This window comes from Melanostigma gelatinosum (genome assembly GCF_949748355.1).
Source record: "Melanostigma gelatinosum genome assembly, chromosome: 9".
Taxonomy (NCBI): domain Eukaryota; kingdom Metazoa; phylum Chordata; class Actinopteri; order Perciformes; family Zoarcidae; genus Melanostigma; species Melanostigma gelatinosum.
Genome location: NC_136642.1, coordinates 147,830 through 173,443, shown reverse-complemented (window position 1 = coordinate 173,443; position 25,614 = coordinate 147,830). Strand labels below are relative to the sequence as shown.

The 25,614-nt window shown below is 42.9% G+C and overlaps 2 protein-coding genes across 3 annotated transcripts in view; both read right to left on the bottom strand.

Moving 5' to 3' along the window:
- Positions 1–279: 279 nt before the first annotated feature.
- Positions 280–21,084, bottom strand: kiaa0319 (KIAA0319; the record flags this gene model as incomplete). Its single annotated transcript, XM_079276067.1, has 13 exons — positions 280–437; positions 10,395–10,486; positions 10,572–10,662; positions 11,721–11,843; positions 12,046–12,194; positions 13,391–13,553; positions 13,630–13,768; positions 13,858–14,006; positions 14,129–14,277; positions 14,351–14,498; positions 14,585–14,819; positions 20,327–20,937; positions 21,042–21,084. 13 exons carry the CDS (start codon positions 21,082–21,084, stop codon positions 280–282), a joined length of 2,250 nt encoding a protein of 749 aa, XP_079132193.1.
- Positions 21,085–22,993: 1,909 nt separating this feature from the next.
- dennd4b (DENN/MADD domain containing 4B) overlaps positions 22,994–25,614 on the bottom strand; it is a 51,653-nt gene continuing 49,032 nt past the window's right edge. For both annotated transcript variants that reach the window (XM_079275708.1, XM_079275709.1), the window contains exon 30: positions 22,994–25,550. In XM_079275708.1, coding sequence (XP_079131834.1) covers positions 25,405–25,550 — 146 coding nt within the window. In that variant the 3' untranslated portion in view covers positions 22,994–25,404. The remainder of the gene's footprint in view (positions 25,551–25,614) is intronic.

Genomic DNA, 25,614 nt, shown 5'->3' with positions numbered 1-25,614 from the left:
TCCAACAAAAACAAGACCGACCTGTAACTTTAAATCTTTTAGAAGTCAGAATCTGCCAACGTGTCTTCAGGGTTGTCAAGAATCCTCCAAATGTCCCAAAGCCATATAATCCTGTTATCCTGTCTCGTCTTAAGTCCTCGTGTCCTCTTCAAAGACTTTAACCTTGAAGTGGGACACTGGTTCATTTTACTGACCTCACCGAAACAGGAATTCTGGGTAATGCAGTCTTTAAATCTCTAGCTGCCAGAGTACAAACATCCCAGACGAGTCCCGTCTACGTCAGCCGAAGGCGTTTCCGTTGCAGGCGGCGTGGGCGCTGACCCGGTTCCTGCTGCGGACGGGTCGGTCCCGACTGAAGACGGTGTCCTGGTCGCTGTCCAGCTCCGACTCGGACATCATCAAGCTGGAGTTGTGCTCTGTGCTGCGGTGTTTGATACCTGCAGACAGGTGATGAGTTTAGTTCTTACAGGTCTATACAGCAAGGAATCTATACAACAAGGAATCTATACACCAATAAATCTATACAACAAGGAATCTATATAACAAGGACTCTACAACAAGGACTCTATACAACAATGAATCTATACAACAAGGAATCTATATAACATGGAATCTATACAACAATGAATCTATACAACAAGGAATCTATACAACAAGGAATCTATACAACAATGAATCTATAACAAGGAATCTATACAACAAGGAATCTATATAACAATGAATCTATACAACAAGGAATCTATATAACAAGGAATCTATGAAACAATGAATCTATATAACAATGAATCTATATAACAATGAATCTATACAACAAGGAATCTATACAACAAGGAATCTATACAACAATGAATCTATAACAAGGAATCTATACAACAAGGAATCTATATAACAATGAATCTATACAACAAGGAATCTATATAACAAGGAATCTATGAAACAATGAATCTATATAACAATGAATCTATATAACAATGAATCTATACAACAAGGAATCTATACAACAAGGAATCTATATAACAAGGAATCTATACAACAAGGAATCTATACAACAATGAATCTATATAACAATGAATCTATACAACAAGGAATCTATACACCAATAAATCTATACAACAAGGAATCTATATAACAAGGAATCTATATAACAAGGACTCTATACAACAAGGAATCTATACAACAATGAATCTATACAACAAGGAATCTATATAACATGGAATCTATACAACAATGAATCTATACAACAAGGAATCTATACAACAAGGAATCTATACAACAATGAATCTATAACAAGGAATCTATACAACAAGGAATCTATACAACAAGGAATCTATATAACAAGGAATCTATGAAACAATGAATATATATAACAAGGAATCTATATAACAATGAATGTATATAACAATGAATCTATACAACAAGGAATCTATACAACAAGGAATATATAAAACAATGAATCTATATAACAATTAATCTATACAACAAGGAATCTATATAACAATGAATGTATATAACAATGAATATATACAACAAGGAATCTATATAACAATGAATCTATCTAACAAGGAATCTATTGAACAATGAATCTATTAAACAAGGAATCTATATAACAATGAATCTATATAACAAGGAATATATATAACAAGGAATCTATATAACAAGGAATCTATGAAACAATGAATCTATATAACAAGGAATCTATACAAGGAATCTATATAACAATGAATCTATATAACAAGAAACCTATACAACAAGGAATCTATACAACAAGGAATCTATATAACAAGGAATCTATAAAACAAGGAATCTATATAACAAGGAATCTATATAACAATGAATCTATATAACAAGAAACCTATACAACAAGGAATCTATACAACAAGGAATCTATATAACAAGGAATCTATAAAACAATGAATCTATACAACAAGGAATCTATACAACAAGGAATCTATACAACAAGGAATCTGTAAAACAATGAATATATATAACAATTAATCTATACAACAAGGAATCTATGTAACAATGAATGTATATAACAATTAATATATACAACAAGGAATCTATATAACAATAAATCTATACAACAAGGAATCTATATAACAAGGAATGTATATAACAATGAATATATACAACAAGGAATCTGTATAACAAGAAATCTATATAACAAGGAATCTATATAACAAGGAATCTATGCAACAAGGAATCTATATAACAAGGAATCTATATAACAAGAAATCTATATAACAAGGAATCTATATAACAAGGAATCTATACAACAAGGAATCTGTATAACAAGAAATCTATATAACAAGGAATCTATATAACAAGGAATCTATAAAACAATGAATCTATACAACAAGGAATCTGTATAACAAGAAATCTATAGAACAAGGAATCTATACAACAATGAATCTATATAACAAGGAATCTATTAAATCATGAAGCTATTGAACAAGAAATCTATATCACAAGGAATCTATAAAACAAGGAATCTATATAACAAGAAATCGATACAACAAAGAATCTATAAAACAAGGAATCTATATAACAAGAAATCTATACAACAAGGAATATGTTAAACAATGAATCTATACATCAAGGAATCTATACAACAATGAATATATATAACGGACTCTATTCAACAATGAATCTATCTAACAAGGAATCTATTGAACAATGAATCTATTAAACAAGGAATCTATATCACAAGGAATCTATATCACAAGGAATCGATATAACAAGGAATATATACAACAATGAATCTATATAACAAGGAATCTATACAACAATGAATATATATAACAAGGAATCTATACAACAATGAATATATACAACAAGGAATCTATACAACAAGGAATATATATAACAAGGAATCTATATAACAATGAATCTATACAACAATGAATCTATATAACAAGGAATATATATAACAAGGAATCTATACAACAATGAATCTATATAACAAGGAATCTATACAACAATGAATATATATAACAAGGAATCTATACAACAATGAATCTATGTAACAAGGAATCTATACAACAATGAATATATATAACAAGGACTCTATACAACAATGAATCTATACAACAAGGAATCTATATAACAAGAAAGCTATATAACAAGCAATCTATATAACAATGATCGATATAACAAGGAATCTATAAAACAATGAATCTATATGATAATGAATCTATATAACAAGGAATCTATAAAACAAGGAATCTATATAACAATAAATCTATAGAACAAGGAATCTATATAACAAGAAAGCTATACAACAAGGAATCTATGAAACAATGAATCTATATAACAATGAATCTATACAACAAGGAATCTATAAAACAAGGAATCTATATAACAAGAAATCTATACAACAAGGAATCTATACAATAAGGAATCTGTACAACAATAAATCTATACAACAAGGCATCTATACAACAAGGAATCTATATAACAAGAAATCTATTCAACAAGGAATCTATAAAGCAAGGAATCTATACAACAATGAATATATATAACACGGACTCTATACAACAATGAATCTATAAAACAAGGAATATATTAAACAATTAATCTATTCAACAAGGAATCTATATAACAAGGAATATATATAACAAGGAATCTATATAACAAGGAATATATACAACAAGGAATCTATATAACAATGAATCTATACAACAATGAATATATATAACAAGGAATATATACAACAATGAATATATATAACAAGGAATCTATACAACAATGAATATATATAACAAGGACTCTATACAACAATGAATCTATACAACAAGGAATCTATAAAATAGTGAATCTATATAACAAGGAATCTGTATGACAAGAAATCTATATAACAAGCAATCTATATAACAATGATCGATATAACAAGGAATCTATAAAACAATGAATATATATGATAATGAATCTATATAACAAGGAATCTATAAAACAAGGAATCTATATAACAATAAATCTATACAACAAGGAATCTATATAACAAGAAAGCTATACAACAAGGAATCTATAAAACAAGGAATCTATATGACAAGAAATCTATTCAACAAGGAATCTATAAAGCAAGGAATCTATACAACAATGAATATATATAACAAGGACTCTATACAACAATGAATCTATAAAACAAGGAATATATTAAACAATTAATCTATTAAACAAGGAATCTATATAACAAGGAATATATATAACACGGAATCTATATAACAAGGAATATATACAACAAGGAATCTATACAGCAGCTCCTCACTATATGTACTGTGTACGGTGTGGACCATGACATCAAAAACGCCAGTAAGAGTGCTGTCCTGATCTGTCGAACTAAAGAGGACAAATGTTTAAACTTCCCTGACTTCAAATTGTCTGACAATAATCTTGGTGTCTGCAGTGAAGTAAAATATCTTGGTCATTTTTTAACAGAACACATGACCGATGATAATGACATTTCCAGGCAATGTCGTATGATGTATGCACAAGCAAACACCCTCTCACGCAAGTTTGGTATGTGTGTGGAGGTAGAAATCACCTCACAAGAAAGTGGAGCAGGCCAGCACACGTGGACTGATAGCTTTTCAGCCACACGGCGCTAAAAACGTTACCGAAACTGATTTACAATTATAAGGAATTTAATTCCACTGATGCAAGTACGATTACAGTTAAACATTGGAGTACATACTCCTATGAAATATTAAAACAATAAAACCCCATTTGCAAAAAACTCTACTCAGCTCCTCAGGTGAAAAACACGTCTGTCGTCCGAGGGCCATGACACGAGAGAGGAAAAAAGACTTGAAATTAAACCTCCCACATCTGTTCGAAACACCTCCTCTTCCATTTATCCCGATTCCTATTGGCTAACTTCCAGGAGTGTATTCGCCTGTCTCCATGACTCTCTTGACCTGAGTTTAACACATTCAATGATTGTCAGTTATTGTTTAATCCCGTCTATAATAATCCTTCAGTGTGAAAGTTAACCTTCTGCAACTTGGCAGAAGCTTCATGTCTTTTAGCTACTATTCCTACATCACTTTATGTTTATCTTAATTATGCATTCCCAAAACCCTTATGATTATGACTAATTATGAATTATTAATTATGAATTATTAAACACTTTTATTATATCCACTAACTACAGTTTTTTACTCAAATTTCTTACATGTGTACTGATGGAGTGAAGATGTCTCTGTTCAGAGCATATTGTACTCCACTCTACACTGCACATATAACATATATATATATTAAACAATGAATCTATTAAACAAGGAATCTATATAACAAGGCATCTATACAACAAGGAATCTATAAAACAAGGAATCTCATCAATGCTGCTCTATCAAAATAAAATGACTGAACACTGCAGCAGTTCTTTATAAATGCAGCTCTATTAACATAAATTCATTCCCATGCTGCTGCTCTCTTTTTTCTTTCTGATCTGTCAGGTCATAGAGTAATTTCGTTTCATAAACTTAGTTCAGGAACGGGACCACGCCCAGAACACGGCTCAAGTATTTCAGTATTTAAGCTCAACGCACCTGTTCACTTCCTCTTCGACTCCGTTCTCTCATTCGACTCTTGTCTTCACATGACGTACGACAGATGCTCTCTAACTCAGCAGGCGCTCTATCCCTACCCCACATCCCTCTACCTCGACCCCTACCCCACATCCAGACGAGCAACGCTCTCTGACTCAGCTTTCATACGACTCAAGACAGACGAGCAAACGTTCTCTGACTCAGCTTTCATACATACGCTCTCTGACTTGGCAGAGGAGCAACGCTCCATCCCTACCCCACATCCCCTCTACCTCAACACCCTACGAGCAAACGCTCTCCGACGCAGCTTCAAGCTTTCATACGGCGCAAGACAGCCGAGCAACGCTCTTTGACTCAGCTTTCATACGCTTCAACACGAGGCACGACAGACAAACAACATCTTAAAACTGCTTACCTTTCACAAAGGCTCTCCTCGACCCTTCCGGACGACCAGCTATATCCCGAAGCTCCCTCCTATTCTCACCACGCTCGTCGCTAGCAACTTCGGCTGCGTTTAGCCATCCACTTTCCCTGCAGCTGTCGATAACCACCCTCCGTCAACTCTGAAGCCGTCCGCCCCCGCCTTCCAACAGCCCGGGGGGGAGATCCCGATTCCAGAATCCAATTCTTCACCCACGCCGCTCTCCCGACAGCCGGAGTTCCAGGCGCTCGAACAACTGGTGAAACCACCGCGACCCTCATTCACCATTCCGAGGCCCCGACATATATTCCACTTCTCCGAGTGGACAGTCTCTCAAACGAAGAAAGCAATCATCCAACGCAACAGTCCTTTACATCAGTCTGTTAAAAGCGCAACTTTCCTAACCAATCGAAGCACCCGCAGCACAACACCTCTCTTGCTCTGCGAGCCTCCAGAGCACTTCCGGGTTCCCGGCGCCACGACAGGCGCGCGCCGATGACGTCCATCCAGCCGATGACGTCCATCCAGCCGATGAAGCCCATCCATCTACATCAGTCCCTCCAGAGGGCCAGGTTGTATACTCTGATCATGAATCTTCAATCTGAGTTAATACAGCCATAAGTACCCGATTAGGGTAACGAGACCGGTACCAAGGCTATGAACCGATCCTCTTCAAGACGAGCCACGATTAAATATCTGTCAAACTGCATGCGCGAGTCAGATATACGGCGTTCAGTAGGGGAAGGTGTTTTAGCATAAGTTAAGCTGCTGCTTCCAGTCTGCTGTTGGCCTCAATTTAGATGTGTTTAGAGAAGGGCAGTCGACTGCGTCCTGCCTTAAGTTGCCCAATGCCACACTGACTCTGGTCGTCAAGCTCACCCCGCGCCAGAGACATCTCCTCACAATGTTTTTCCCACTAACTTCACGATTAGCCCAGGCGTCCATCCTGGCATCCTTTCATGTTCTGTTACTTCTACCTTCCATGTTCCACCCACCTCGGCCACTTCGGCTAAACTCCTCCCACCTCTACCGGCTACCCCAGCTGCACAGACCGCTCCAACAACAGAACAGGTAGGTATATGGCACGGCTAAGGGAGCAGCTCGGGGTTGGTTTCTTGCCAGGGACGAAGAAGCTGTTTCTTCGTCCCTATGCCGCCCCCCCCTCTTCCTTCACCCCTACCCCCACTAGCATTGCCATCCCATCTTAAACGTGCCCCATTTCCACAGCTCCGCCAGCAGACAATTCCAGCGTCCTTTGACTTATCCCCCCCCCCCCCCCCCACCAGTTTCACTTTTAGCCACAGCTAACCCTATCATCGGACAATTCCGAAGTTGTCGGTCCTTTGCCTTCCAACAACCCCAGGAGGAGATCCCCGAGGGATATCGTCCCTCCGCAACGCCGCTCTTCCACCCCCTCGAGATCCAGCCGCTCGAACTGCCAAAACCACAGCGACCCTTCTCCCCTAGGCCAACGCCGGCCCCATACATCAGAGTGGACAGTCTCTCGACTGAAGTATGCACTCACCCAGCTCAACATCCATTTCCACCAGTCCGACAGAAAAGCAAACTCTCCAAACTGCTCACGGCCGCTCGGCACTACACCTCCCTCGATTGCCGAGCCACCAGCGTCAGGCGCTACGTCCACGCCTGACAAGCCCAGTCACTCACACCAGCCCCTCTAGAGGGCCATTTCGTATCGCACCCCCTCCTTGCTCTCTCTGCATCAGGGGTATCTCACCCTGCAGCCCCTTTTCCCCAATCTGCACTTCCAACCCACGCACATGCATCCTTTCATCCCAGCATCTTTTCCTCTTCCCTCGCTCCTGCCTTTCCGTTCAACACAACACAGGCTATCGATCACCAGTAACCACATGAACCTCGCCCAATTATCGAGCCATCCACACGCAATCCCCTCATCCCCCGGGAATTGCTAAACAAACTCGGTCGCTGCACTCAAACAGCCACTCCCCACCTGAGCAGACATCTCAAGGCTCCACTTATTTCCCAGCCCGGACTTCTCCACGAAGTACATAAGAATCGATCACGCCACGTTCCCCATCAGCCTCGCAGGTGAAGAAGCCGGTCACCTAAGGCAGACATCACCAGCACCTCCAAGTCCTTACCACCGATCCCAACTAAAGGTACCTTTTCGTTTTCTTCGGAAGGACGCGTATGACTCCGCCATGCGTCCGTCCAAGAGCAGCCGGAATATTTGCTGACCTGAATCCGGACAAACGTCTTGTCACCACAACCTCTCGGTGCATCACTTAATTCTTAATCACCACGGTCATTATCGTGCTACCTACTGACACCCACTGGCACGGAAGAGTATTTAATTACGTAGCCAGCTACTATATTGCAGGCCCAGACGCTCACCCATGGCCTTCTTCAAACCCACCACACGGTCTAAACACTCAGCTTTCCTCTACCAGATAAAATAAATAAATATAATCAATAGATTTAACTAAATCCTCCTTGCCACACATACCGGTGGTCGCCGCCGCCGTTACAAACTTCCATGACCATGTCACACTTGACGAAGCACGTAAACCGAGCAAACTGACACCAGTTCCTCTCCTCCCGGAACGTCATCTCCTTCTTCCACGACGAACTCATCACCAAGCCGGAAGACATCCAGCTTTTCACAGACGCAGCACCCTCGATCAGCTTTGACGGCTTCTACAGGGACAATCGGTCCTTGGCCACGTGAATTCTCATCCCCCACACCTTCCTCCGCGATCGACGAAACGCATCCCATAGTAGCCATTCTTTTGGGGCATGAACGGTCCATTAAAGACCATTGCCATCCACTCAGAATATAGCGCAGATGGCATCCTCAACAAAGTCGCTCTCATCGTACCTCACCGGACGGAACCGCTTCCAAGCTTTCGCAACTCCTTCCATTCCTGCCACTCGAGATCCTTACCCCCACGACCTTCAGTCACTTGTCCTTTTCCCTCCTTAAGGTCAAGCCCTCCACCGTACAGGTTTACATAAGCGGAATTAACTTCTACACAAACTATCCTCATGGCTCCGTGCCCAGCCTACCCACTCGCACGTCGCTATGCTACTCGGCCCGTAAAGCCAAACTACGCCTAAACGGCTGCCCCTCACTTCAGACCTCCTCACCTGCGGCACCCTCGCGTTCAGCTCAGGTCATCCGTCTCCCTTCTGGGACAACGCATTAAAGTCCACGTTCTTGCCAGCTTCTTTCGCTGCTCCGAGTCCACCGCCTCGAACTCCATCCGTCCCGAGACGCTGCCGCGTCAGACTTCACATCCATCCTCCCGACACAGTCGTCTATGACCTCAACGCCGCAAGACCAACCAATACGGTTCACCTCAACCCATCTTTTCCGACCAGACTCGTACCCAAGTCCGTACGAATCCATCCGAGATTACTTAATCTCGAGATTAGCTGGCCAAACTTCTCCGCAAGATCCCCTTTTCATCACCGAAACAGGCAACTGGGCCACACGGTCCTGGCTCCACCACCACTTCCGCCGTATATTAGCCAGATCAGGAATACCCCCCGAGTTTTACTCCGGTCATTCATTCCGCATCGGTGCCGCCTCAGCCGCCTCGAGCCAAGGAATTCCAGACCACATCATCAAGTTTCTTGGTCGCTGGTCTTCCACCGCGTACCTCTCCTACGTCCGCTCCAACCTGAACGACATCAGAAACGCTCACAGGCATCTGTCCTCATGAAGCTATCTTTGGGGACTCTGCACCGCCGGAGCTTCCCAGAGATGGCCCCACTCAACAGTCTCCGTTCCCACCAGCCGCCGGACACCAACTGTCCACCACTTCCCTTCATCCCTCTACGTCTATCCCTACCCTACCTCCTTTCATCTCTCTACCTCGATCCTGAACCCTACATCCCTTCATCCCTCTACCCTACATCCCTTCATCTCTCTACCCCTACCCTACATCCCTCTACCTCTACCCTTACCCTACATCCCTTCATCTCTCTACCCCTACCCCTACCCTACATCCCTCTACCTCTACCCTTACCCTACATCCCTTCATCCCTCTACCCCTACCCTATATCCCTTCATCACTCGACCCCTTCTGCTTTCTAAACCTAACTATCATATCATTACGCAATAAAAACTCTCGAAACGTATCCTGTTATTGGTGTGGTCCTTGTTCGTGAAAAATACATTGTGGTAAAAAGATGCTGATTCATGAATAGTTTTGGATAAATAAATACATACTTTTAGATAATAAATAGTCGACTAATAACCAATCAGTCCATTAAAAGACCGACATACACAGTAAAGAATAATATTTTCTGATTCTCATATGTAAATCTGAACCGGCAGGTCATACTTTTATTTACACGGCAGTGTTTTGTGTATCTGCAGCGCTTTGAGCTCTCAGGGCCACCGTACTACCAATGAGGCTCTAAGTGAAGTAACTCACTGAATTTAGGTCTGAGCTCCACCCTCTCCTGGTCATCCATGTTGTCCAGGATGGTGTATTTCGTTTTCTTCCTCGCTTTGGTCTGTCTCCTCCTGAACACGGTGGACACAAACAGGCCGTTTAGAATCACAGTGATGATAAACGGTAAAACAGAGGACGGTCTGTGAACATGATCACCTCCTGCAGCAGCAGATGAAGGTCCAGGTGACGGACAGGATGAAGACCACGAGCATGAAGCTGGTCAGGATGACGTACAGCACCCTCCACTCTACAGGAAGAACAGGGTCAGACCAGAACCACATGAAACCTGCTGCATCTCAACGAGGACATGAGCTGCTACTAAACACAAAGGAGCACCTGTTGCCCTTTTTTAGGAAGCATGTAACTAATACTCGAGTACTGCATGTAAGTACAAATGTGAGGTACTTATACTTTACTTGAGTGTTTTGTTTTCATGCCACTTTCCACTTCTTTTCACCTTTAATTATTCAGATTTTACAGACAAAACATTTTAAAATCAACAAGTACAGCTGAACCGAGTGCGTTAACCAATCAGTCCGTTAACCAATCAGTCCATTAATCAATCAGTCCCATAACCAATCAGTCCATTCATCAATCAGTCCATTAATCAATCAGTCCATGAATCAATCAGTCCATTAAACAATCAGTCCATTAACCAATCAGTCCATTAACCAATCAGTCCATTAATCAATCAGTCCATTAACCAATCAGTCCATTAATCAATCAGTCCATTAACCAATCAGTCCATTAACCAATCAGTCCATTAACCAATCAGTCCATTAATCAATCAGTCCATTAACCAATGAGTCCATTAACCAATCAGTCCATTAATCAATCAGTCCATTAATCAATCAGTCCATTAACCAATCAGTCCATTAACTAATCAGTCCATTAATAAATCAGTACATTAACCAATCAGTCCATTAACCAATCAGTCCATTAATCAATTAGTTCCATAACGAATCAGTCCATTAACCAATCAGTCCATTAATCAATTTGTGGATTTATTAATAATAAATTATAATGTTATTGATGTTAATATATTAGTAATACTGTTAAGATGTTGATGTATTAGTAATAATGTTAAGACGTTAATGTATTAGTAATAATGTTGTTCGTGTTAATGCATACTTGTAGTAGAAGTACTTTTATGGAAACAGGACTTTAACTGCAACAGAGTATTTTTACATTGTGGTATGAGTACTTTTACTGAAGTTTTCTGCTCTCACGTTTTCCCTTGAACAAAGTAAACTTAACTAAGTGTTGATAGTTTAATCTGATGCCATGATAAAAGCTTATTTATACCACAGTTATTCTCTCCGTCGCCAAGGTATCTGCGAATGAGGTTCTCCGTCCAGAAAGAGTCACATGCACACTCCTTTGTGATTGGATCACACTGACCACGCCCAGAACAGCGAAGCAGGCACACTGAAAGAAAAAGTGAGTGAGTAAATTAATGTTTTTGTTTCTTTAAAGGCCTTTAAAGAAACCATGAACCTGCAGTGAACTGGGTCTGCTCTCTGCAGTGAACAGGGTCCTGGTCTCTGCAGGTGCCTGGTTTCTGCAGTTACTCTGTAGTGAACGGGGTCCGGTCTCTGCACTGAACAGGTCCTGAGCGGTTTGAACTCACAGACGGTGTCGACTCTCAGGACTCTGAACAGCAGGTAGTCGCTCTTCTCTCTGAGCAGCTGGTTTCTCAGCAGACCCACCAGTCTGGAGCCAGGGTTAGGGTTAGGGCCGATCCCTGAGGGGCCCCGAACCGAGAACCGCAACACGGTGCTGAACCAACACAGACAGACAGAAACTATTGGTGACTTTTGTTGGGCAACGATTACAATTTTTGATCGCGATTAATCGCAGTGTTATGGCAAAGTTCTGGTAGCTTGTGTTGCTTTAGTTTATCTAAACGTCTCCCACACGCTGCACCAACGCAGTCTGAAGACTTCCTCCACCGCTACCAGTGAGCAACGCACTTTACTAATAATAGTTTTTTAAATGCATTAATGCGCGATAAAATAATTGTCAATGTTAATTCATGAATGCGTTAACACGAAAATAACTCGTTAACTTGCCCAGCCCAGGATGAAAAAATATTTTCCTCTATTTAAAACAGATTTAGTTCAGAGTGTTTTCTCAAAAAGATTGAGAAAAAAGATGTTTATGTATGTTTATGTATGTTATAATATAATTATAATTATATATAATTTAAAAATAAATAATTCATTTTGATTATTTTAAGGCTTTTTGCAGTGAAACGTACATTAAACATCAAGCTCACAAAGTAAAGTAAAATCTGAAGAATCAGCTTTCAGTAAACCAGTTAGTAAACTAGACAGTAAACCAGTCAGTCAGTAAACTAGTCAGTAAACCAGTCAGTAAACCAGTCAGTAAACCAGTCAGTAAACTAGTCAGTAAACCAGTCAGTAAACCAGTCAGTAAACCAGTCAGTAAACTAGACAGTAAACCAGTCAGTCAGTAAACTAGTCAGTAAACCAGTCAGTAAACCAGTCAGTAAACCAGTCAGTAAACCAGTCAGTCAGTGAACCAGTCAGTAAACTAGTCAGTAAACCAGTCAGTGAACCAGTCAGTAAAGTAGTCAGTAAACTAGTCAGTAAACCAGTCAGTGAAACAGTCAGTAAACTAGTCAGTAAACCAGTCAGTAAACCAGTCAGTAAACTAGTCACTAAACCAGTCAGTCAGTAAACTAGTCAGTAAACCAGTCAGTCAGTGAACCAGTCAGTAAACCAGTCAATAAACTAGTCAGTAAACCAGTCAGTCAGTAAACTAGTCAGTAAACCAGTCAGTGAACCAGTCAGTAAAGTAGTCAGTAAACTAGTCAGTAAACCAGTCAGTGAAACAGTCAGTAAACTAGTCAGTAAACCAGTCAGTAAACCAGTCAGTAAACTAGTCAGTAAACCAGTCAGTCAGTAAACCAGTCAATGAACCAGTCAGTGAACCAGTCAGTAAACCAGTACCTGAGGTGTGAGTGTCCCTGCAGCCCTCGGACTTGGATGTCGCTGTCGAGGACGTGGATCATGGCGGCGAGCTGCCGGACCAACGTGTCCCTCTGAGCCACGCTGACCTGAGAAACCAAGACCAGCATCTCCAGCTCCACCTCCTCCCCCCCCCCACCCGGCTCTATGGAGACAGCGGAGTCACACTTCACCAGATCTTCGTCAGATGTGCGGTGATCCACAAACAAACCGGGACCTACCTGGTTGGACCTCCACAGTGGCCGTGGCAGTGCTGGAGCGCCCCTGAGCGTCAGTCACCCTCAGCTGGAACAGGTAGGTGCCCTCCACCAGGTTGGCCAGGTAGAGGGAGGCCTGGGTCACCGAGCCGTACAGGACGTCCTGCCAACAGACATTTTTATAACAATAATATAATGTGCTCTATTTAAATTATAATCAACTCTAATCTTAAATATCAGTACTGAACTGACCCCAGCAGCAGGACTCTGGCTGTCTCTGACCCACAGGTAGTGGACCTCGGTCTGGTCTCCGTCGGTCACGGAGCCCCTGAGGACCAGAGAGCTGTTGGGCAGAGAGACGGTGTGGCTGCCACTGGCATGAGCCACTGGAGGACTGGTGGCTGTGGGAGGAACGACAACTAAGAGGTCTGGTTCAGTTCAGGAGGAAGGACGACAAAGAGGTCTGGTTCAGTTCAGTCCGTCCCCCCTCCTGGTCAGAGGGTTATAAAGTGAACACTCTCACCTTCCTGGACCCTGACAGTCAGTGAAGCTCTGTCTGTTGCCCCCTGCTGGTCAGAGACAGTCAGTCTGAAGGTGTAGCGTCCCACCCGAAGGCCTGTTGCCGAGACGACTGCCTGGTCCGCTCCCTCCAGCTTTAACCCCGGTAGACCGCTGGAGAAACACGGCGGAGTCGGTACAGAGAAGGAGGAAAGTTGACCAGTCCGTCGGACTGCTCGCGTCCTACCTGACGACGTCCCAGTGGTAGATGACGATGCCGCGGTCGTCGGTGCTTCCGCTGCCGTCCAGTGACAAGCTACTCACTGGGAGAAGCAACTTCCTGTCAGGACCCACGACAGCCACTGGGCCACGGTTTGACCACCTGACCTCTGATACTGAACAAAGGGAGAGTAGTCAGGGTATATTTAAAGGGTATATTTTGTTGAAACAGACAACACTTCCTGTTTATCTAGAAATGTACCAGAGTCTGCAGTGGCCGCAGTTGGAGGGTTGGTGCTGGGAGTTTGGGTGATGGTGGCGTCAGAGGACAGAGGTCTGTCCGGGGGATGGGTGGTGGTGGGGTCAGAGGACAGAGGTCTGTCCGGGGGATGGGTGGTGGTGGTGGGGTCAGAGGTCAGACGTCGGCCCGGGGGATGGGTGGTGGGGTCAGAGGTCAGAGGTCTGTCCGGGAGATGGGTGGTGGTGGGGTCAGAGGTCTGTCCGGGGGATGGGTGGTGGTGGTGGGGTCAGAGGTCAGACGTCGGTCCGGGGATGGGTGGTGGGGTCAGAGGTCGGTCCGGGGGATGGGGTCAGAGGTCAGAGCGGGGGATGGGTGGCAGTCGGTGGAGCTCTGACTGCTGACTGGAGCAGCTTCAGTACATCTGAGGAGCATCAAGAGTTCACAGTTAACTTACCTTATTACTGAGATAAGCTATAACAACTCAGTTTAAGTTATTTTCATTTTATATCAGTGTTTCCTTCTTTGCATTGAGGCTTCACAACCCAGAATTCATCAATTTGTTTCCTCTGATTCAAAGGGTTTTATAGAAGAAATACAAAGACAACAAGACATGATGTAAAAGAAACAAGCAAGGCAATCAAAGGTACAAACAGGAAATAAGACTGAAAAATGGGATAATAGGATTTGATCCTCTTCGGTACTGCCTTCTGGTCGCCCGCCAGCTCTTCGGTACTGCCTTCTGGTCGCCCTTTAGCTCTTCGGTACTGCCTTCTGGTCGCCCGCCCTTTAGCTCTTCGGTACTGCCTTCTGGTCGCCCTCCAGCTCTTCGGTACTGCCTTCTGGTCCCCCTCCAGCTCTTCGGTACTGCCTTCTGGTCGCCCTCCAGCTCTTCGGTACTGCCTTCTGGTCGCCCTTTAGCTCTTCGGTACTGCCTTCTGGTCGCCCTCCAGCTCTTCGGTACTGCCTTCTGGTCGCCCTTTAGCTCTTCGGTACTGCCTTCTGGTCGCCCTTTAGCTCTTCGGTACTGCCTTCTGGTCGCCCTTTAGCTCTTCGGTACTGCCTTCTGGTCGCCCTCCAGCTCTTCGGTACTGCCTTCTGGTCGCCCTCCAGCTCTTCGGTACTGCCTTCTGGTCGCCCTTTAGCTCTTCGGTACTGCCTTCTGGTCGCCCTCCAGCTCTTCGGTACTGCCTTCTGGTTGCCCTTTAGCTCTTCGGTACTGCCTTCTGGTCGCCCTTTAGCTCTTCGGTACTGCCTTCTGGTCGCCCTTTAGCTCTTCGGTACTGCCTTCTGGTCGCCCTCCAGCTCTTCGGTACTGCCTTCTGGTCGCCCTCCAGCTCTTCGGTACTGCCTTCTGGTCGCCCTCTAGCTCTTCGGTACTGCCTTCTGGTCACCCTTTAGCTCTTCGGTACTGCCTTCTGGTCGCCCTTTAGCTCTTCGGTACTGCCTTCTGGTCACCCTTTAGCTCTTCGGTACTGCCTTCTGGTCGCCCTTTAGCTCTTCAGTACTGCCTTCTGGTCACCCTTTAGCTCTTCGGTACTGCCTTCTGGTCGCCCTTTAGCTCTTCAGTACTGCCTTCTGGTCACCCTTTAGCTCTTCGGTACTGCCTTCTGGTCGCCCTTTAGCTCTTCAGTACTGCCTTCTGGTCGCCCTTTAGCTCTTCAGTACTGCCTTCTGGTCACCCTTTAGCTCTTCGGTACTGCCTTCTGGTCGCCCTTTAGCTCTTCAGTACTGCCTTCTGGTCACCCTTTAGCTCTTCAGTACTGCCTTCTGGTCGCCCTTTAGCTCTTCAGTACTGCCTTCTGGTCGCCCTTTAGCTCTTCGGTACTGCCTTCTGGTCACCCTTTAGCTCTTCGGTACTGCCTTCTGGTCGCCCTCCAGCTCTTCGGTACTGCCTTCTGGTCACCCTTTAGCTCTTCGGTACTGCCTTCTGGTCGCCCTCCAGCTCTTCGGTACTGCCTTCTGGTCGCCCTTTAGCTCTTCGGTACTGCCTTCTGGTCACCCTTTAGCTCTTCGGTACTGCCTTCTGGTCGCCCTTTAGCTCTTCGGTACTGCCTTCTGGTCGCCTTCCAGAGTGGTCCAGCTCCTCAGTCCTGCCTCCGAAACTGAAGTGTGTCAGTGTTTGTGGCTTCGGTGCAGCCGTTTCCTGAGTGAATGAACTGTATTCCGTCGGTGGTCAGGATCAGGTTAAGATCCGGTTAAGATCCATTTTATCTGGATGACTACCCAAGTCTCCAGGAAATAAATGTGAGTCAACATTACGTCCCCGAGGGTGAGGACATGGAAACACAATTGTGTGTGTGTGTGTGTGTGTCTGTACCAGTTGTGGGTCCGGGGGAAACTGAAGCATCAAGTTTAATTGTGGGCAAGGTCTGCTCTACAGGGTTTCCACCGGACACAATCAGGGGTCGGTCTGCAGCTGAAGGAAGAAAAGATCAACTATGGAGTCAAAAAGATAAATGTTATTTCAGTCATGTATTTAAAACAGAGGTCGCTAATAGGCGGACCTGCTCACTAATTTCTCTTTTTAAAAGATGACTAGAAGATTACTTTTTTTTTTTGGTGACATCACTTCACACCTGAATTCAAAGCTGCAGGACAATTCAGTGAAATTTTCTAAAATAAAGTAATTTATTTTAAGATGCACATTTTTTTTAAAGCTTTCTGTGATGTATATATTTTTTAAATGCATCCCTTATTTTCCTTGAAGTGAGAGAACATTTATTTATTATTAGATTATTTATTGTTCATAATTCATCCAGTTAAATTTGAAATCTGACAATAAATATAGTTGACATATTATTTAATATCCATCCATCCATCTTGCTCTTCTTATCCGGGGTCGGGTCGCGGTGGCAGCAGGCCAAGCAGGCTGACCCAGACCTCCCTCACCCCCCCCAACATGTTCAGCTCATTGTGGGGGATCCCGAGGCGTTCCCAGGCCAGCTGGGAGATGTAGTCCCTCCAGCGTGTTCTGGGTCTTCCCCGGGGTCTCTAATCAACACGAATCTAATGTACACTTTCGTCACACATTTATATGATCTTTGTACATGATTTAATATAACTTTCTTCATTTGATTTGACAGTCAGCTGTTGACATACAGACATTAATACAACTGTTAATAATTATAATAATTATATACAATATGTATGGAACTAAATCATAGAACAAGTTATTACTGTTCTGGACCTCATTGAATGTTTATTAAATAATCCTGCTTTAAGCCTTTTATAATAACATAATAATAATGTATGATTATTATCATAAACACAGTTTTAAATGGAGTTTGTAAACATGACATCATACTTTAAGGTCTACCTGGCTGGCTGGACGTGCTGATTGGCCAATGGGGCGTGTCGGGGGTGGGAAGGGAAGTCTCTACATGGTCGCGTTGGGAGACAGTCGTCGTTGAATCAACGCTGCTTTGAGTTTTGTTCTGTGAAGAAAGAAAATAAACAGAATGAGACATCTTTGCTCATATTACTCTTTCCAGTCTTAATGCTAAGCTAGGCTATCCCCAATGCGTCCAGTCTTTATGCTAAGCTAGGATATCCCCAATGCTTCCAGTCTTAATGCTAAGCGAGGATATCCCCAATGCTTCCAGTCTTAATGCTAAGCTAGGCTATCCCCAATGCGTCCAGTCTTTATGCTAAGCTAGGATATCCCCAATGCTTCCAGTCTTAATGCTAAGCTAGGATATCCCCAATGCTTCCAGTCTTAATGCTAAGCTAGGCTATCCCCAATTCGTCCAGTCTTTATGCTAAGCTAGGATATCCCCAATGCTTCCCGTATTAATGCTAAGCTAGGCTATCCCCAATGCTTCCAGCCCTTATGCTAAGCTAGGCTAACCAACACACACACATTACATCTATCTGAACTTAAATAATGTGAAACCATTTATTTAAACTGAAAGAAGTTTTACTGTCGTTACATTATTTTAACATCATTGATTTATCCTTCATTTAACCAGAAATGTCCCTTTGAGACACAACAGGTCCTGGACCAAGGAGTCCTGGACCTGGACCAGATCTACATGAACATGATCAACGTGAACTTGATCCACATGAACCTGATCCACATGCACTTGTTCCACATGAACCTGATCAACATAAACCTGATCTACATGCACCTGATCCACATGAACCTGATCAACATAAACCTGATCTACATGCACCTGATCCACATGAACCTGATTCACATGAACCTGATCCACATGAACTTGATCAACATAAATCTGATTCACATGAACCTGATCCACATGAATCTGATCAACATAAACCTGATCTACATGAACCTGATCTGCATGGACATGATCAACGTGAACTTGGTCCACATGAATCTGATCCACATGCACTTGTTCCACATGAACCTGATCAACATAAACCTGATCTACATGCACCTGATCCACATGAACCTGATTCACATGAACCTGATCCACATGAACTTGATCAACATAAATCAGATTCACATGAACCTGATCCACATGAATCTGATCAACATAAACCTGATCTACATGAACCTGATCCACATGAACCTGATCTACATGAACCTGATCTACATGAACCTGATCCACATGAACCTGATCCACATAAAGCTGATCTACATAAACCTGATCTACATGAACCTGATCCATATAAACCTGATCCACATGAACCTGATCCACATAAACCTGATCCATATAAACCTGATCCACATAAACCTGATCCGCATGAACCTGATCCGCATGAACCTGATCTACATGAACCTGATCTACATGAACCTGATCCACATGAACCTGATCCACGTGAACATGATCAACGTGAACTTGATCCGCATGAACCTGATCCGCATGAACCTGATCTACATGAACCTGATCTACATGAACCTGATCCACATGAACCTGATCCACATGAACATGATCCACATGAACATGATCAACGTGAACTTGATCCGCATGAACCTGATCCGCATGAACCTGATCTACATGAACCTGATCAACGTGAACTTGATCCACATGAACCTGATCCACATGAACATGATCAACGTGAACTTGATCCGCATGAACCTGATCCGCATGAACCTGATCTACATGAACCTGATCTACATGAACCTGATCCACATGAACCTGATCCACATGAACATGATCCACATGAACATGATCAACGTGAACTTGATCCGCATGAACCTGATCCGCATGAACCTGATCTACATGAACCTGATCAACGTGAACTTGATCCACATGAACCTGATCCACATGAACATGATCAACGTGAACTTGATCAACATAAACCTGATCTACATGCACCTGATCCACATGAACCTGATTCACATGAACCTGATCCACATGAACATGATCCACATGAACATGATCAACGTGAACTTGATCCGCATGAACCTGATCCGCATGAACCTGATCTACATGAACCTGATCAACGTGAACTTGATCCACATGAACCTGATCCACATGAACATGATCAACGTGAACTTGATCAACATAAACCTGATCTACATGCACCTGATCCACATGAACATGATTCACATGAACCTGATCCACATGAACTTGATCAACATAAATCAGATTCACATGAACCTGATCCACATGAATCTGATCCACATGAACCTGATCTAGATGAACCTGATCCATATAAACCTGATCCACATAAACCTGATCCACATGAACCACATGAACCACATTCACATAAACCTGATCCACATAAATCTGATCCACATAAACCTGATCTGCATGAACCTGATCTGCATGAACCTGATCCACATGAATCCCTCACCATTTTCTCTGCAGCAGCATCTGGTCTCCAGGTTTCGTCGTCCCCCTGAGGTATGGTCCCCCCAGAGGAGGATCTGTTCTGGACCACGTTGCTGTGTGCCCGCCCCCCCTCTGGACCGTCCTCTGCCTCTGATTGGTTGAACCCGTCTCTTCCCTCTAAAGACCCGGTCCCTCCCGTCTCCTCCTGGTCTCCCTCTGGATCCTCTGCATCCAGCATGTCGGGGTCAGAGAATTCCTGCGGGGGCCCGTCCAGCAGGTCCAGGTCCTCCAGGTCCTTCAGGTCCTCAGGGGCCTCAGAGGACCGTAAGAGGGGCCTCACTAACGACTGCAGCACCAGGGTCTGCGGTGAAGCCCTCCTGAGAAAGACCAGGACCGAGTCTGTCCCGGGTCTCTGTCGGGGCCGGCAGTACCCCCTCTGCCTACAGCTCAGGATGTAGCAGCGACCCTCCAACATCCAGACCAGGTCGTAGTCTGGCAGGTCGCAGCCAGCCGCTACGCACTGAGCCAGAGACACCACGCCAGGGACCCTCAGGACTCCACCGGTCTGAACCACCGGGGACACGACGGCCTCGGAGAAGATCGCCCCCTGCCAGCACTGAGACGCCACTACAGCTGCAACGCAACACAGGGATCTGGTTTACGTGGTGAAGGGGGGTGCTGCTACTCCTCACTCACTCACTCCATCGTATGAACATCAGGGTCTGAGGTGAACGTACCTTCCACACTGTGGAGCAGCAGCAGGATGGTTTTCTCCCACATGGTCGACCTGAAACAGAACGTCTTACTGGGAGAAAACCAGCGAGTTCAGAACATCAAAATACATCAAAATACATCAAAATACACAGAAACGTTGAGTCAGTTTAAGATTTGAGAAACATTACATCATATTAATGTGAACCAGAGCCTTCTGGTTTGATCTTTCTGTTTCATGCTCACAATATAAACTCAATACTTCATACTCACAATATAAACTAAATACTTCATACTCACAATATAAACTAAATACTTCATACTCACAGTATACACTAAATACTCCATACTCACAGTATAAACTAAATACTCCATACTCACAATATGAACTAAATACTTCATACTCACAGTGTGAAGTAAAGCAGTTTCAGGACAGTTTCAGCACCACGCTGCCGGACAGCGCCCCGTTAGCCCCTCAAAACAAACGCACCTTCATCCTGTGACACCGCAGACAGCTCTGATATATATATACATATATATATATATATAAATATATATATATACTTTAGATTTGATTAAAATCACGTTTAACCAGTTCGGTGAGACCCGTTGTAATATTCGGCTTCACGTAAAGAAGCCACAAGTGTCGGAAACCTGCTTCTTTAATAATTTCCTTCTTCCGCAGCTGCGACTGTAAGAAAACGTAGAGTTACGGGATCAGTGAACGAGTACTGCCGTGAAAGACGTCGGCCAGTGACGTAGAGGATGAGAACCGAAATGTTTCTGTTAGACGACGCGTCACATATTCCGCCCACGTGTCGTCGGTGTCCGTTAGAACAGTTAAAACATGACCCTGGACGCACCTTCTCCCGGTTCTCCTCACTGGTTCCGTCCTACATGTGACACACCGGACCGGTTGGAGGTGAGTCCAGTCTGTGAGTCCGGAACACGGAAACACACCACATCCGGTCAGTACTTTCAAAATAAAACAGAAAGCGTGTTACCTTTCAGGATTGTTAAAAACCAAATATGTAAATTATATATTTAGGAGATTTATCTTCGTCTTCTGAAAACAAATATTTGTTATATTATAGAAACATGATTTTAAACTCGTTTTTTTAATGCTGCTGTTTTTGGAGACTTTAAACATTTTAATTTAAATGAGATAAAACATTCCTGAAATCTATTTAAAGTAGATGATCAATAACTTTGTAATATATTATTTTATTTATTAAAAAGTTTAGAATTTAATATCATGATGAAGAAACATAAAATATGAATTCGCCAAAAATAATTTACCAAACCTCAGTTGAGTAAAAACATAATTTCAGCCTTGAAGATGTTCAGACTCCGAAAGTGAGTAAGGGTTTAACTTTAATGTTATTAATGGTGAAGGTGCGTTTGTTTTGAGGCACTGGGCTGCAGGGCGCGTGCTGCGGGGCGGGGCTAACAGGGCGCTGTCAGGCAGTGTGGTGCTGAAACTGTCCTGAAGCTGCTTTACTTATACTGTGAGTATGAAGTATTTATTTTATATTGTGAGTATGAAGTATTTTGTTTATATTGTGAATATTATTTCAGATGTGTTTTGTGATGATGTGATTCGGTTGCTGTAACACTAAGTTCATAAATTAGCATAAATACAGCATTTATTAAGTGCTTACGGCAGGCACGTCTAACTTCCGGTTTAGATTGCAGTAACTTCACAGCACTGAGAGTCTCTGAGGATAATGATGAACCGAAGGTTAATTCACTGGTGTGCTAATTATAATAATTAGATTCAAAATAATAAATGAGTTAATCATTTAAATGTGTTTTCTATTTGTAAGAATCGAAGCAGCACAAAATGAGACATTTGGGGCTCATCCCCGTCTTTTATTGTTGTGTTTTCTTTAAAAAAAACAACATTTACAACTGAAACATATAAATTACAACAAATACAATTATCTATTTTAAATACTCTGTTGTCATCATCCAACTAATAAAACAAGCTGCAAAACACAAAATTCAAGTCAAATTCCTTCAATTGAAACCTGACGAAGCATTAAAATAAACAGAGTGGAGCATTATTAAAATAAACAGAGTGGAGCATTCAAATGAACAGAGTGGAGCATTATTAAAATAAACAGAGTGGAGCATTAAAATAAACAGAGTGGAGCATTATTAAAATAAACAGAGTGGTGCATTAAAATAAACAGAGTGGAGCATTATTAAAATAAACAGAGTGGAGCATTCAAATAAACAGAGTGGAGCATTATTAAAATAAACAGAGTGGAGCATTAAAATAAACAGAGTGGAGCATTATTAAAATAAACAGAGTGGAGCATTATTAAAATAAACAGAGTGGAGCATTAAAATAAACAGAGTGGTGCATTAAAATAAACAGAGTGGAGCATTATTAAAATAAACAGAGTGGAGCATTATTAAAATAAACAGAGTGGAGCATTCAAATAAACAGAGTGGAGCATTAAAATAAACAGAGTGGTGCATTAAAATAAACAGAGTGGTGCATTAAAATAAACAGAGTGGAGCATTATTAAAATAAACAGAGTGGAGCATTATTAAAATAAACAGAGTGGAGCATTCAAATAAACAGAGTGGTGCATTAAAATAAACAGAGTGGTGCATTAAAATAAACAGAGTGGAGCATTATTAAAATAAACAGAGTGGAGCATTATTAAAATAAACAGAGTGGAGCATTAAAATAAACAGAGTGGAGCATTAAAATAAACAGAGTGGTGCTTCATTCTGCTGCAGTGGATTCACTCTGTTGTGCTTCACTCACACAATCAACAGTAGATTTCCATTTTTAGTTTCTATTTTCATGCAAACTGCAGATTCAGGTTCAGTCAACTTTTGCTCCAGGGCACCCGTGTGCAGCAGGAAATGAACTGGATGACTCTGATTTAAATATTTTAATTGAATCCCTGTGTGTTACACTGAGAACCCTCTTCCCGTTTCCTTTAAGCTTATTTCTCTCATTAAACCTGAACTGAGGAAACTGAGTCGGGTTAGATGTTAAATTAAAGAGTTTTGTTCCTTTACAGAGAAACTTAACAGCAGCTTTTGTTGTTGAAACTCTCACCAAGTTAGTACCAAGTCTACATCTACAGCTGAACCCAAACCCATCAGTCCCAGCAGGCACTGGCATCTCTGCAGATACCCCGTTGACACCCCACTGATACCTGCTGATACCCTGGAGCAACACAGTTGGTGGATGCGGCTCAGTGACGACAGCAGTTGGATGAACTGGTCAGCTGACAGACTGGAAGTCTCTCAAACAAACAAACTGGACAAAGATTAGAAAGTTACTGTTGAGGCAACAACAATATTGTGGTTACAATGTGAGGAACAGAATAAATGTACATTTCTATCAATTAGTCAGACAGCTTTAGAACCTGGTTTCAGGTGAGACGGCGACATCATAAGGTTCAGGGATCAAGGTGGTGAAGAAGCTAAACCAAAATAAATGTTTGTAGACGATTTATCTGAGCTCAAAAGTCCACTTACTCGGTCTTCAGGGGTTCCAGCTGCACCTCATGGTCTTCATCAGTAAACAGACCTCAGCTTCCATCATGTGGGCACTCTGATCGGACCTTAAGATGCAGCTGAAAGCTTCTATTAATCGTGCTGCCTTCATGTCACCGTGGTCTTTAGTCCACGAACTGATCAAACGGATTTGAGGGCTGATGAGGAAACTTTAAACTATGTTGTAGCTTCAAAATAAAACTGTCAGACAGTCTTTGCAAGACTTTTATTGTGGTGGGAAGGATCCATCACTTAATAACTCTCAGTAGCTTCATGAAGAGAAACAACAAACACAGACGGACGTTTCAGGGAGAATAAAAGCGTGTTCGGTGATTTCTTTAAATGTTTCTGACCTCACAAACCTGAAGCCACAAAAACACTAAAGTCTTCTTGAAGAATTCGTTTGAACTCGAGTTTCATGGATCTCTGCTCTGCCTCTTATTCCACCTTTTGTAATTAAAATGCTAACTGTCATCCTCGTTCACTGCTGGCAGAATATCTGACATCAAACAACTACGAAGGCTGTTGAAGTCTGATCTGGTTTTAATCATCTGGAGTTAAATAAACAGGGACAAACACAAAGTTCACAGCGATTTAGCGGATTCTTCTGGACGTGAAGCGACCTTATTTCCTTCAGACGTCACAGACCGGAGCATTGATCTCGGCCGGATCTACTTTCAGGACGACGAAGACAAAGAGCATCTGGATTCACATGGACGAGGCAAACGGGACAGGAAGGAGCGCATCGCTCCGACGTCCACCAGGAGGCAGTAGAGAGGAGAAGAACACAAGCAGGCCGAGGCAGTGGGGGGTTCTGGGTTTTATAGTCCCCCCCTCACAGGGATGAACGCTGCAGGACGAGGATCAGCACTCGAGCGGCGGGTGGAAGCAGCGTCTGCAGTCCACCGCTTTGGGTCCAGGAGGCTGAGCTCTGTTCCTCCGGAGCTCCTCTCGACCCAGAGAGCCGCTGAGCCGGGAGTACGCTGCCTTGTACTTCTTATCGAACGCAGCTGAGGAGGAAGAGCAGACGGGTATCTGTGATGCGTGTCGATACCACAGCAGCGTTGGTATCGG